Source organism: Mobula birostris, chromosome 20 (genome assembly GCF_030028105.1).
Source record: "Mobula birostris isolate sMobBir1 chromosome 20, sMobBir1.hap1, whole genome shotgun sequence".
NCBI classification, from domain to species: Eukaryota; Metazoa; Chordata; class Chondrichthyes; order Myliobatiformes; family Myliobatidae; genus Mobula; species Mobula birostris.
Genome location: NC_092389.1, coordinates 51,070,820 through 51,084,249, shown reverse-complemented (window position 1 = coordinate 51,084,249; position 13,430 = coordinate 51,070,820). Strand labels below are relative to the sequence as shown.

Here is a 13,430-nt window from a genome sequence, read left to right as displayed (position 1 = left end):
CGAGCGAACCCCTTGCGGGAAAAAAAAACGGCCCGCGCCAAATCGCCGATGACGGTGAAGCCGCGAAAGTTAAAAAAAATACACACCAAGATCGGGAATTCGGAACATTTAACTTTTTTTTTATTAAGAAGTCAATAACGCTTCAGTAGTTTTTTTTCTAGACTTTTTTTTTCTCCTGTAAAAATGGCATACATGAAATGGTACAAAAAAAACGGTGTGGAGAACAATGGGAGATTCTATCAATACACAACATAGCCCGTGTGTACACAACAGATGAGAAATGCCCGAAGCAAACAGCCGTGGTGCCTAAAGATTTAGACCTAATGTGCATATGGAACACAGCAATAATCTTCAACTTTGTACCCATTTTTTAAAACCAATTTCGCACAATACTTGCTTTGCACATGACATACCCAATTAGTCGAACTAACTCTATACAAAGTAATACATATCACAATCAGAACAGTGCACTGCATCGGAGAGGAACTCAACCCGAACAAAAGAAAGGATTCACACAACAACGGAAAGGAACATGTACAACTAAAACTCTTGAATTTGCCACGTTTAAATGCGTGTGTGTGGGAGGGGGAGGGGGGCACATCCTTTGCAAAGAGCCAATCGGAACACACCTTCCTGAGACAAGACAAATCTGAACTTCTTTTTGAAAAAAAAATAATTAGACCAACTTCAGTAACACTACAACACTGTCGTACAAATCAAAAAAAAAACTAAAGCCAAGAGGGAGAGGGGGCGCAAATTACTCCAAGAGATTTCTAAACAGCGACAAGACACGTTAAACCACTTTATTTTTTAAAATTTTGAGTGTGACATCACATTCCCCTCACTACCGCGGTGACCACTTTTCTTCTCAAACGGAGTCACCGAGTTTTTTTTTTGTTGTCGAGGATCACACCCTTCAGCAACTCGACTTCCGCTGTCTTGGAACTTGCCGAGGGAGTTCGGCAAGCCGGGCCTAAAATGGCCGCGGCCCCGCGGGCTCCCACGGCGCCACGAGGGCGCAGCCCGTTCCCGCAGGGCCCACTGTGGGGCTAACTCGCTCTCCCCAGTCCACCCTGAAAGATATGATAGTGTATCGCGCGTTGTAACGATAAATCTCCAAAAAAAAAAACCCCTCAGAAGAAAATTAGCCTAAAAATGAACCCTCTTTGGGTAACGCTATGTCACTGGGCTGTGTACTGGGCAGAGGTCAGGGGAAGAGATCTTGCCTGGCACCCGGAATCTGCCATGGCAACTCGCCCTCCCCCCTCAAACTGCGGGGCGTCGGGTCCAGGAGGCAAACATTCTGTTTGGCAAAAGCGTTTCAAACGAGATGCCTTGGCAGAATCTGGCTTCCTCTGCTAAATAAATGATTTGGGGGGGGGGGGTGAGTCGGAGGAGGGGTGGGGTGGGTATCGAAAAATGTTTATGCCAAACACAAGGTGGTAATATCTTTTTTTTTTAAGGCAACTTCTTCGCTCTTTAAAGAGGCACTATCCCTTACTAATGGCAGACACAGGACGGATGGGTAATCAAGATGCAAGATATACGCTTAACTTCCATTTAAATACTATAGCCTCCTGTACAGCGTTTGATCAATTTTAATTAAACCTTTAAATAGAATACGAGTAGCATTTTACAATGACACAAAGACTTCCATCACGGCCTTGATTCCTTTTTTAAAAAAAACTCACACACATGCACGCACACGCGCGCACACACACACACACACAGCTGTTTTAAGGGATCTATGCACACGATCCATGAAAAAAGTTTTAAATATAAACCGTGCAGGTGTTTAGAAAAGGGATTATGCCTTTTTAAATCTATGCTATGTCTATGAATTCAAATTGAACTGTCTGAATCATTCACCTCCCCCCCCCTCCGCCAAGGCGGAAATAAACACCCTAGGGTGCAGGGGAAATGAACTTTGCAACAGGGAATCATGGGCTTGGATAATTGTTTTTTTTGGCAAACCATACTAAGAATAAGGCCAATCAAGAAAGACTGATGAGATCTTTTAAAAACGAGAGCTGTCTGGGACAAAGCTAGCTCCTACCGTGGTGACTCAACATTGTCTCTGCACCAAGAAAAGGCAAAAAGACCCGCCTTGGCCAGGCCCCGAAAACGCGTCTTGCTGCAGATGCCCGGCCACTTGCGCTAAAACGGCCGGGCGGTTTGAGGTACCCTACGTCACACCGCCTACAGAAGAGAATGAATCTAGCGTCAGTCTCGCCACACCCAAAAGACGGAAAAAAAACAGAACTTCACTTGCAGAAAAATGCTCGATCCGTGTCCCTCTGCGGAAAAAAATGAAAATAAAGATCGAACCTGCCGCGGCTCGCGACGGGCGTAGGAAGGGAGGGGGAGTTTCTAGCTCCACCCAGCTTTCCGAACAGCAATTCAACAGGCTGGCGTGTCTGCAGGGAAAACAAGGCACGGACATTTCTGCAAATGGGAGGCTTTAAACTAGGTCCAAGACTGGCTAGGCAGTCGCAGAGGTGTCAAACTGTGGAGGTCACCCAACTGAACCGTCACTGTTTCCCACCCGACAGACCCTTACCCCAACACCGTGCACAACTCACTCCTGTCCACCATATGCCAAAACGAAAAATAACACCCAACCAGCGAGATGTCAACAGTTGGACGCCTCCGACTGACCACACTCGACTCAGATGAAGTACTCCTTCTTTTCGTCGGAGTTGTTCTGCCCGCCCTCCGCGTTGATGATCGCTGTGTCCGCGTCGGCGGCGTCGTCGGCCCCCTTCGCCTCGTGCGTGAAGTACGTGCCTGAAAAGGGAAGCGCAGAGATGCCGTGTGTGGCTGAGCGGAGGAGGGCGGAAAGGATGTACCGGGGGGGGGGGCGCGCGTCGGGTTGAGTTCTGGAGGCCGATAAGCTCCGCAAACGGGAGCCCCCCCCGCCCCGCTCCCGCGGCTCTGCAGGACGGACGGTGCGAAGATTGGCGGAGGGGCCGAGCAGTTCTGGGGGGAAACGGAGGGACTGAGACAGATTAGGAGGGATGGGCAAAGAAGTGGCCGATGGAGCACAGATTCAGGAAGTGAATGGTCTTGCACTTTGGGAGAAGAAACGAGAAGGGTAGGCTGCTTTCCAAATGGAGAGAAGACAAAAAGCAACAGAGATGCGTCCTGGTGCAGGCTTTCCTGAAGGTTAACTTGCAGGTTGAGACTGTGGTGAGGAAGGCAAATGCAATGTTAGTATTCATTTCAAGAGGAGGGAGGGAGGGAGGGGAACGTTGACTCAGACCAGGAGAGGTCTGCGTCCGGCATTTTCGTGCCTTACAAGGCGCAGATTGGAAGTCTGTGTGGGGCGCCACTCCTCGCACAGACACTAGAGCAATGTGTGATTAAGTGCCTTGCTCAAGCACACAAACATGCTGCCACAGCTGAGGCTCGAACTAGCGACCTTCAGATCACTAGACGAACGCCTTAACCACTTGGCCACGTGCCCAACAAAGGACTCGAATATAACCATATAACCATGTAACAATTACAGCACAGAAACAGGCCATTTCGGACCTTCTAGTCCGTGCCGAACTCTTACTCTCACATCATCCCACCGACCTGCACTCAGCCCATAACCCTCCATTCCTTTCCTGTCCATATAGCTGTCCAATTTAACTTTAAATGACAATATCGAACCTGCCTCAACCACTTCTGCTGGAAGCTCGTTCCACACGGCTACCACTCTCTGAGTAAAGAAGTTCCCCCTCATGTTACCCCTAAACTTTTGCCCTTTAACTCTCAACTCATGTCCTCTTGTTTGAATCTCGCCCACTCTCAATGGAAAAAGCCTATCCACGTCAACTCTATCAATCCCCCTCATAATTTTAAATACCTCTATCAAGTCCCCCCTCAACCTTCTACGCTCCAAAGAATAAAGACCCAACTTGTTCAACCTTTCTCTGTAACTTAGGTGATGAAACCCAGGTAACATTCTAGTAAATCTCCTCTGTACTCTCTCTCAATTTTGTTGACATCTTTCCTATAATTCGGTGACCAAAACTGTACACAATACTCCAAATTTGGCCTTACCAATGCCTTGTACAATTTCAACATTACATCCCAACTCCTATACTCAATGCTCTGATTTATAAAGGCCAGCATACCAGAAGCTCTCTTCACCACCCTATCCACATGAGATTCCATCTTCAGGGAACTATGCACCATTATTCCTAGATCCCTCTGTTCTACTGCATTCTTCAATGCCCTATCATTTACCATCTATGTCCTATTTTGATTAGTCCTAACAAAATGTAGCACCTCACACTTATCAGCATTAAACTCCATCTGCCATCTTCCAGCCCACTCTTCTAACTGGCCTAAATCTCTCTGCAAGCTTTGAAAACCTACTTCATTATCCACAGCTCCACCTATCTTAGCATCATCTGCATAATTACTCATCCAATTTACCACCCCATCATCCAGATCATTAATATATATGACAAACAACATTGGACCCAGTACGGATCCCTGAGGCACACCGCTACACACCGTCCTCCAATCTGACACACAGTTATCCACCACTACTGTCTGGCATCTCCCATCCAGTCACTGCTGAATCCATTTTACTTCTTCAATATTAATACCTAACGATTGAACCTTCCTAACTAACCTTCCGTGTGGAACCTTGTCAAAGGCCTTACTGAAGTCCATATAGACAACATCCACCGCTTTACCCTCGTCAACTTTCCTACTAACCTCTTCAAAAAATTCAATAAGGTTTGTCAAACATGACTTTCCACGCACAAATCCATGTTGACTGTTCCTGATCAGACCCTGTCTATCCAGATAATTATATATACCATCTCTAAGAATACTTTCCATCAATTTACCCACCACTGACGTCAAGCTCACAGGCCGATAATTGCTAGAATATAAAAGCAAAGATGCGATGTTGAGGCTTTATGAAGCACTGGTGAGGCCTCACTTGGAGTATTGTCAGCAGTTTTGGGCCCCTTATCTTAGAAAGGATGTGCTGAAACTGGAGAGGGTTCAGAGGAGGTTCACGAAAACGATTCCAGGATTGAATGGCTTGTCAGATGAAGGGCGTTTGATGGCTCTGGGCCTGTATTCACTGGAATTCAGAAGAATGAGGGGAGACCTCATTGAAACCTATTGAATGGTGAACATCCCACATTACTTTAATTGTAAAATGAGGGTCAATTATTTTAGTTCTAAAAAATAACTTCAGATTCGTTAAGGTTGTCACAACCAGGGATCATAAGCTCCCACTACCTAGTAAATGCTCCCAATGGCGGGTGTCTCAAATAGCCTCTGACGACCAAGTACAGCTCCTGGCCTTCACGTGAGGCTGAGCTACTGAGCCCGGTGGAACCGTTTCTACTGACAGGAGAAGGGGGCAAAGGGGGGTTACTGGCGTCTTAAAACCAGTCACTCCGGGCAGACGGGGCTCGTCAGGCTGCGGTTGGCAGCTCATCTAGGAGAGGGAAAACTCTGATCTCAAACCTCCGCTGACTTGCGGCCGTACCCGCTCACGGGGAAGGCTGCGGGAGTGAACCCCTGAGGGAAAAATCAGTCCCCGAGGCAGTCCGACGTTGAGTTCGACGCTGACTGGCAACTCCTGCGACACCGCTGGTGACAAACCGTATCGGGTTTGCGCTGTTCCTTTGGGTTCATCAGCTGTGTGGAGAGGGGGAGCCTGTTACACGGGGCAACAGCTCGCTCTCCGTATCGTACTGCCCGGGCTTGCGTATCTAGACAACTCGGATGTGGCATCCATAGTCAACATGGAACAATGGAAAGCCTTCTGGAGGTCTGGAGATCAAAATTTCCACAGACTCATAGTACGGAATTACAATGTGTTCTGATGAACTGCTGGCTTAACCTGAACCTGATCATGAACTTAATTGTCTTTGATCAATTCTTAAGCCCATCCCGATTCAAATTAAAAGTGTTGGAAAAACACAAGAGCAGATTCATTTGTCACATGTACATCAAAACAGGCCCGAAACCTCAACTGTATTCCTCTCCATAGATGCTGCCTGACCTGCTGAGTTCCTCCAATACTTTGTGTATGTGTGTGTTGTTCTTGATTTCCAGCATCTGCAGATTTTCTCTTGTTTGCGACTGCCTCAGGGACTCCAGCTCCGGATTTTTCCCTCGGGGTTCATCCCCGAGCCTTCCCCGTGAGCGGGTACAGCCACAAGGCAGCGGAGGTTTGAGATCGGAGTTTTCCTTCCCCACGGCCTGACGAGCCCCATCTGCCTGAAGGTTTGCCCCCTTCTCCTGTCAGTAGAAACGGTTCGGCTGGGCTTGCTGGCTAAGCCTCACGTGAAGGCCAGGTGCTGGACTCGGTTGTCAGAGGCTATTTGAGACGCACGCCATTAGGAGCACTTAATAGGTAGTGGGAGCTTGTCTCTATTACCAACCCCCAGCTATAACAACCTTAAGGGAGCAATAATAATAAATAAATAATCAATGAATATCAAGATGATGAGATGAAGAGTCCTTGAACTGTTCCTGCAACCAAAGGACTCACTTTCAAGGACTCTTCGTCTCAAGTACTTGACTTTTATTACTCCTAGCTCCGACACCCCGAGCGTCGTGCGAACTGCGGCATCCTTGTCTCAGCTCCCACTCCTCACGCGTGGGGCTCTTTCCTCGTGGGAGGCATCGAAGACCGGGACCCCCTTTTCAACCTTCCCAGACCAGAAACAAAACCCACGGACCAATCTTCTTGTTGGCGCCCACCGCCCAGGCCATCCGGGTCGCTTCAGGCGCCAACGTGGCCCGTCCTCGGCTCACCCATATCCCCTAACCCGTACGCCCTTGTAACGCGGGAGCGAAACCGGGAAACGCGGCTTGGAAAACCCGGTGGGGTTGCGGGGAAGAAAGCGCGCATCTCCTTACAGGCGACGGTGGAGATCGAGCTCTGGTCGCTGTTAGAACAGTCTGTGAGGACGGTAAAACGGGTGGTCGGCTCTTGGTCCGACATCCCTGTCACATTCCAAAGGCGCGCGTGTGCGTGTGTGTGTGTGTGTGTGTGTGTGTGTGTGTGTGTGTGTGTGTGTGTGTGTGTGTGTGTGCGTGTGTGTTAGCAGGTTCACTGGTCCCATGGTTGCCGTGTACAGAGATGAGGAGGAATTTCTTCCGCCATCTAGGTGAGAGTAAGAGTTCGGCGCGGACTAGAAGGGCCGAGATGGTCTGTTTCCGTGCTGTAATTGTTATATGGTTATATGATGTTGTCGTTTAAAGTTAAACTGGATAGGTATATGGACAGGAAAGGAATGGAGGGTGACGGGCTGAGTGCAGGTCGGTGGGACTAGGTGAGAGTGGGAGTTCGGCACGGACTAGAAGGGCTGGGATGGCCTGTTTCCGTGCTGTAATTGTTATATGGTTATCTGTGGGACTCATTGCCATAGGCAACGGTGGAGGCCAAGTCCACTGGATACTTCTAAAGCGGAGGTGGGCAGGTTCTCGATTAGTCAGGGTGTCAAAGGTTACAGGGAGGAGGCAGGGGGAGTGGGGGTTGGGAGCAGTGGAGAGAGTGAGCAGCTTCAAGTTCCTGGGTGTCAAGATCTCTGAGGATCTAACCTGGTCCCGACATATCAATGCGGTTATAAAGATGGCAAGACAGTGACTATACTTCATTAGGAGTTTGAAGAGATTTGGCATGTCAACAAATACACTTAAAAACTTGGAAAAGGGGGAGGGAGAGGGGAATCATGGTTGGGAAAAGGGGAAGGGAGGAGTGAATCACGGTTGGGAAAAGGGGAAGGGAGAGGGGAATCATGGTTGGGAAAAGGGGAAGGGAGAGGGGAATCATTGTTGGGAAAAGAGGAAGGGAGAGGGGAAGGGAGGGGGGAATCATGGTTGGGAAAAGGGGAAGGGAGAGGGGGAATCATGGTTGGGAAAAGGGGAAGGGAGAGGGGGCATCATGGTTGGGAAAAGGGGAAGGGAGAGGGGAGTCGTAGTTGGGAAAAGGGGAATGGAGGGGGAATCACGGTTGGGAAAAGGGGAAGGGAGAGGGGAATCATGGTGGGGAAAAGGGGAAGGGAGAGAGGAATCATAGTTGGGAAAAGGGGAAGGGAGAGGGGAATCATGTTTGGGAAAAGGGGAAGGGAGGGGGGAATCACGGTTGTGAAAAGGGGAAGGGAGGGGGGAATCACGGTTGGGAAAAGGGGAAGGGAGAGGGGAATCATGGTTGGGAAAAGGGGAAGGGAGAGGGGAATCATAGTTGGGAAAAGGGGAAGCGAGAGGGGAATCATGTTTGGGAAAAGGGGAATGGAGGGTGTAATCACGGTTGTGAAAAGGGGAAGGGAGGGGGGAATCACGGTTGGGAAAAGGGGAAGGGAAAAGGAGAATCATTGTTGGGAAAAGGGGAATGGAGGGGGAATCATGGTTGGGAAAAGAGGAAGGGAGAGGGGAATCATGGTTGGGAAAAGGGGAAGGGAGAGGGGAGCACCAGAGAGACACCCTCCCTCAGCAGCCTCCCATCCCTGCCACCTGTCCCCCACCCCTCCTGCGGGCGCTCCACCCTCGCTGTTCCCAAACATCCTTTGCTCTCGCCAGGTTTACAAACTCGTTATCCGCACCACGTTGAGTAATACAGTGCCGTGCGAACGTTTGGGGCACCCTGGCTGGATGATATATAGGCGCCAGAGACCTTTTCTCTCCCCCTTTGCACAGTACTGCACACCCACATAAGTCCAGAGCGCAGAGGAGGACTTGGGAAGTGGGGCTCTTTTCAATCGGTGGGCGTGAGAGGGTTGCAGAGCGAGATGAGGTGCTGGGTCAGGATCGAAGTCCCTTCACCGCTCACCTACTGCACAGGGTCGAAATTAACTGCAGAAGGTCGTGAACTCAGTCAGCCCCGTCACGGGCCTCTGTGGTATCCAGAACACCTTCAAGGAACGAGGCCTTAAAAAGGTGGTGTCCATCATGCACCTCCCCCCAGGGACATGCCCTCTTCTCATTAGTACCATCAGGAGCCTGAAGACACACACTCAACGACTCAGGAACAGCTTCTTCCCCTCAGCCATCCGATTTCTGAATGGACATTGAACCCGTGAACACTACCTCACTACTTTGTTATTTCTATTTTTGCACTAATTTAATTGAACTATTTCAGAATCAGGTTTAGTATCACCGGCATGCGTCGTGAAGTTTGTTAACTTAGCAGCAGCAGTACATAATATAGCAGAAAAAAAATAAAATAATAATCGTGTTAAATAAATAAGTAAATCAATTGCAGTGTGCGTATATTGAATAGATTAAACATCTTGCAAAAAGCAGAAATAATATACATTTAAAAAGTGAGGTTCACGGGTTCCATGCCTATTTGGGAATCGGATGGCGGAGGGGAAGAAACTGTTCCTGAATCGCTGAGTGTGTGTCTTCAGGCTGCTGTACCTCCTCCCTGATGGTAACAATATATCTATCTATCTCCTAGGCATCCGTTAGTCTCATGAGACCATGGATTTACGCCTTGGCAGGCCTGGGCAAGGTTGTATGGAAGACTGGCAGTTGCCCAGGCTGCAAGTCTCCCCTCTCCACGCCACCGATGTTGTTCAAGGGGAGGGCATTAGGACCTATACAGCCTGGCACCGGTGTCGTCGCAGAGCAATGTGTGGTTAAGTGCCTTGCTCAAGGATACAACACGCTGCCTCAGCCGAGGCTCGAACTCACGACCTTCAGATCACTAGACGAACGCCTTAACCACTTGGCCACGCGCCAACAATATTTATTTATGTTGTGTGTGTGTGTGTGTGTGTGTGTGTATATATATGTAATATATATTTATAGATATATATATATTTACTGTAATTTAGTTTTTTTCTAGATTATCATGTATTCCATTGAACTGCTGCTGCTAAGTTAACAATTTTCACAACACATGCCAGTGATAGTCAACCTGACCCCGATTCTGATTCAGATATTAAACCTGATTCCGATGAGGGCTGGAGGAAGCAGAGTGGAATCGGGCGCCGGGACAGGCTCGGAGACACGGCCCACCACCACCACCACCACCCCCACCCCCCAGGGTCACTCACCTTTGTGTCTGGCGAAGTACCGTCCCAGCACAATCAGCAGGCACAGGATGGCGAAGACGACGACGGCCACCACTCCCCCAATGACGGCATGGTCGACCGACCCTGCAACCTCGGTGCCTGCCCTCGAGTCTGTCAGGTCAGAGGCAAAAATTAAAAAAACAGCAGATCTTAGTGAGAAAGGCTTTATAATCTCAGAAGTAACTGGCCGGGGCAGGAGTTACACCAGCTGCTGATCCCTTAAGAATAAAGAAATCTATTTCATACATCTGTACAAAGGTCATTTTACAGAGGTTCAGTAGAGAGCGTGCTAACGAGGTGCAACACAGTACGGTACAGAAACCATTCAGCCCTTCGAGCCAGCACCACCATTCACTGTGATCATGGCTGATCATCCACAATCAGTACCCTGTTCCTGCCTTCGCCCCATATCCCTTCACTCCGCTATCTTTAAGAGCTCTATCTAACTCTTTCTTGAAAGAATCCAGAGAATTGGCCTCCACTGCCTTCTGAGGCAGAGCATTCCACAGAACCACAACCCTCTGTGTGAAAAAGTTTTCCCTCAACTCCGTTCTAAATGGTCTACCCCTTATTCTTAAACTGTGTCCTCTGGTTCTGGACTCACCCAAAATCGGGAACGTGTTTCCTGCCTCTAGCGTGTCCAATTCCTTAATAATCTTATATGTTTCAATCAGATCCCCTCTCATACTTCTAAATTCCAGTGTATACAAACCCAGTCGCTCCAATCTTTCAACATATGACAGTCCCGCCATCCCGGGAATTAACCCGGTGAACTTACGCTGCACTCCCTCAATAGCAAGAGTGTCCTTCCTCAAATTTGGAGACCGAAACTGTACACAATACTCCAGGTGTGGTCTCACCAGGGCCCTGTACAACTGCAGAAGGACCTCTTTGCTCCTATACTGAACTCCCCTTGTTATGAAGGCCAGCATGCCATTAGCTTTCTTCACTGGCTGCTGTACCTGCATGCTTACTTTCAGTGACTGATGAACAAAGACACCCAGATCTCATTGTACTTCCCCTTTTCCTAACTTGACTCCATTCAGGTAGTCAAAAACTACCCAACACATCACCAGCACCAGCCTATTTGCCATTAAGGACATATCTACAGAAAGGTGCCTGAAAAGGACCAGTAACATCGTGAAGGGCCCCACCCACCCTGCTCACGGACTGTCTGTCCCACTCCCATCGGGGAGGAGGCTACGTAGCGTCCACATCAGGACCGTGAAGGATCCCACCCACCCTGCTCACGGACTGTCTGTCCCACTCCCATCGGGGAGGAGGCTACGTAGCGTCCACACCAGGACCGTGAAGGGTCCCACCCACCCTGCTCACGGACTGTCCGTCCCACTCCCATCGGGGGAGGAGGCTACGCAGCGTCCACACCAGGACCGTGAAGGATCCCACCCACCCTGCTCACGGACTGTCTGTCCCACTCCCATCAGGGAGGAGGCTACGTAGCATCCACACCAGGACCGTGAAGGATCACACCCACCCTGCTCACGGACCGTCTGTCCCACTCCCATCGGGGAGGAGGCTACGTAGCACCCACACCAGGACCGTGAAGGATCCCACCCACCCTGCTCACGGACTGTCTGTCCCACTCCCATCAGGGAGGAGGCTACGTAGCACCCACACCAGGACCCACCAGACTCAAAAACAGTGACTTTCCCCAAGCAGTGAGTCTGATCAACACCTCCACCCACTAACCCACCCCTCCACACCCCCCAAACCACCACGACTTTATCATTTCCTGTCAGAGTCACCTTCTGTACAGACACTCCTGTGCCCAGCGTCACTTTATGGACAGACAATCAATCTGTGTCTATAAACTATCTTATGTCTTTATATTTATTGTTTTTTGCTATTATTGTGTTCTTTATCTCATCGTGTTTTTTTTAGTGCTGCGTCGGATCTGGAGTAACAATTATTTTGTTCTCCTTTGCATTTGTGTACAGGAAATGACGTTAAATAATCTTGAATCCTGGAGCATTAAAATATAACCACACACAGACCTCCTCGCGCAATTTCGTTGTGCACCTTTGGCAATTGAGAAGCTGGTCCACTTAATCATTTTTCCTCCTCTCAGTCGTTATGACTATCAATACTTCTGCACAGACTAAAGGAACAACCCATCCAGGAATTACTGAGTGTCATTAAGTGTGGGGCTGGCTAGATTGCGGTCCGAAATCTTCTGCACGTATGAGAGAGAGGGAGAGGGAGAGGGAGGGGGAGGGGGAGGGGAGAGAGAGAGAGAGAGAGAGAGAGAGAGAGAGAGGGAAAGAGAGAGAGAGAGGGGGAGAGGGAGAGAAAGAGAGAGAGAGAGAGAGGAGGAGAGGGAGAGAAGACAGAGAGAGAGGGAAAGAGAGAGAGAGAGGAGGGGAGAGAGAGAGAGAGAGAGAGGGGGAGAGACAGAGAGAGAGAGACAGAGAGAGAGACAGAGAGAGAGACAGAGAGAAGGGGGGAGAGAGAGACAGACAGAGAGAGACAGAGAGACGGGGTGAGAGAGAGAGGAGAGAGAGAGGGACAGAGAGAAAGAGTGAGACAAAGAGAGAGAGGGAGAGAGAGAGGGAGAGGGGGAGAGAGAGAGGGGGGAAGAGAGAGAGACAGACAGACAGAGAGAGGGGGTGAGAGAGAGAGGAGAGAGAGAGGGACAGAGAGAGAGAGAAAGAGAGGGAGAGAGAGGGGGGAGAGAGAGACAGAGAGAGGTGGGAGAGACAGACAGACAGAGAGAGACAGAGAGAGGGGGTGAGAGAGAGAGAGAGGAGAGAGGGGGAGAGAGAGAGAGAGGGGGAGAGAGGGGGGGAGAGAGAGGGGGGAGAGAGAGAGGGGGAGAGAGAGAGAGAGAGAGGAGGAGAGACAGACAGACAGAGGGGGTGAGAGAGAGAGAGAGAGGAGAGAGAGAGAGGAGAGAGAGAGGGGGAGAGAGAGATAGAGAGAGGGGGAGAGAGAGAGGGGGGGAGAGAGAGAGAGGAGGAGAGACAGACAGACAGAGAGAGACAGAGAGAGGGGGTGAGAGAGAGAGAGAGGAGTAGAGAGAGACAGAGAGAGGGGGTGAGAGAGAGAGAGAGAGGAGAGAGAGAGAGGGGGAGAGACAGACAGACAGAGAGAGACAGAGAGAGGGGGTGTGAGAGAGAGAGGAGAGAGAGAGAGGGAGAGAGAGAGACGGGGAGATAGAGGGGGGAGAGAGAGAGAGAGAGAGGAGAGACAGACAGACAGAGAGAGACAGAGAGGGGGTGAGAGAGAGAGGAGAGAGAGAGAGGAGAGAGAGAGAGAGAGAGAGGGGGGGAGAGAGAGAGACAGAGAGAGGGGAGAGAGAGAGAGGGGGAGAGAGAGAAAGGGAGAGAGAGGGAGAGGGAGGGAGGGAGAGAGGGAGAGGGA

The 13,430-nt window shown here is 49.9% G+C and overlaps 1 protein-coding gene across 1 annotated transcript in view; it reads right to left on the bottom strand.

Moving 5' to 3' along the window:
- Nucleotides 1–666: 666 nt before the first annotated feature.
- Nucleotides 667–13,430, bottom strand: part of cadm1a (cell adhesion molecule 1a) — a 519,760-nt gene continuing 506,996 nt past the window's right edge. Inside the window, 2 exon segments of the mRNA XM_072238556.1 lie at nt 667–2,787; nt 10,032–10,160. Coding sequence (XP_072094657.1) covers nt 2,669–2,787; nt 10,032–10,160 — 248 coding nt within the window. The 3' untranslated portion in view covers nt 667–2,668.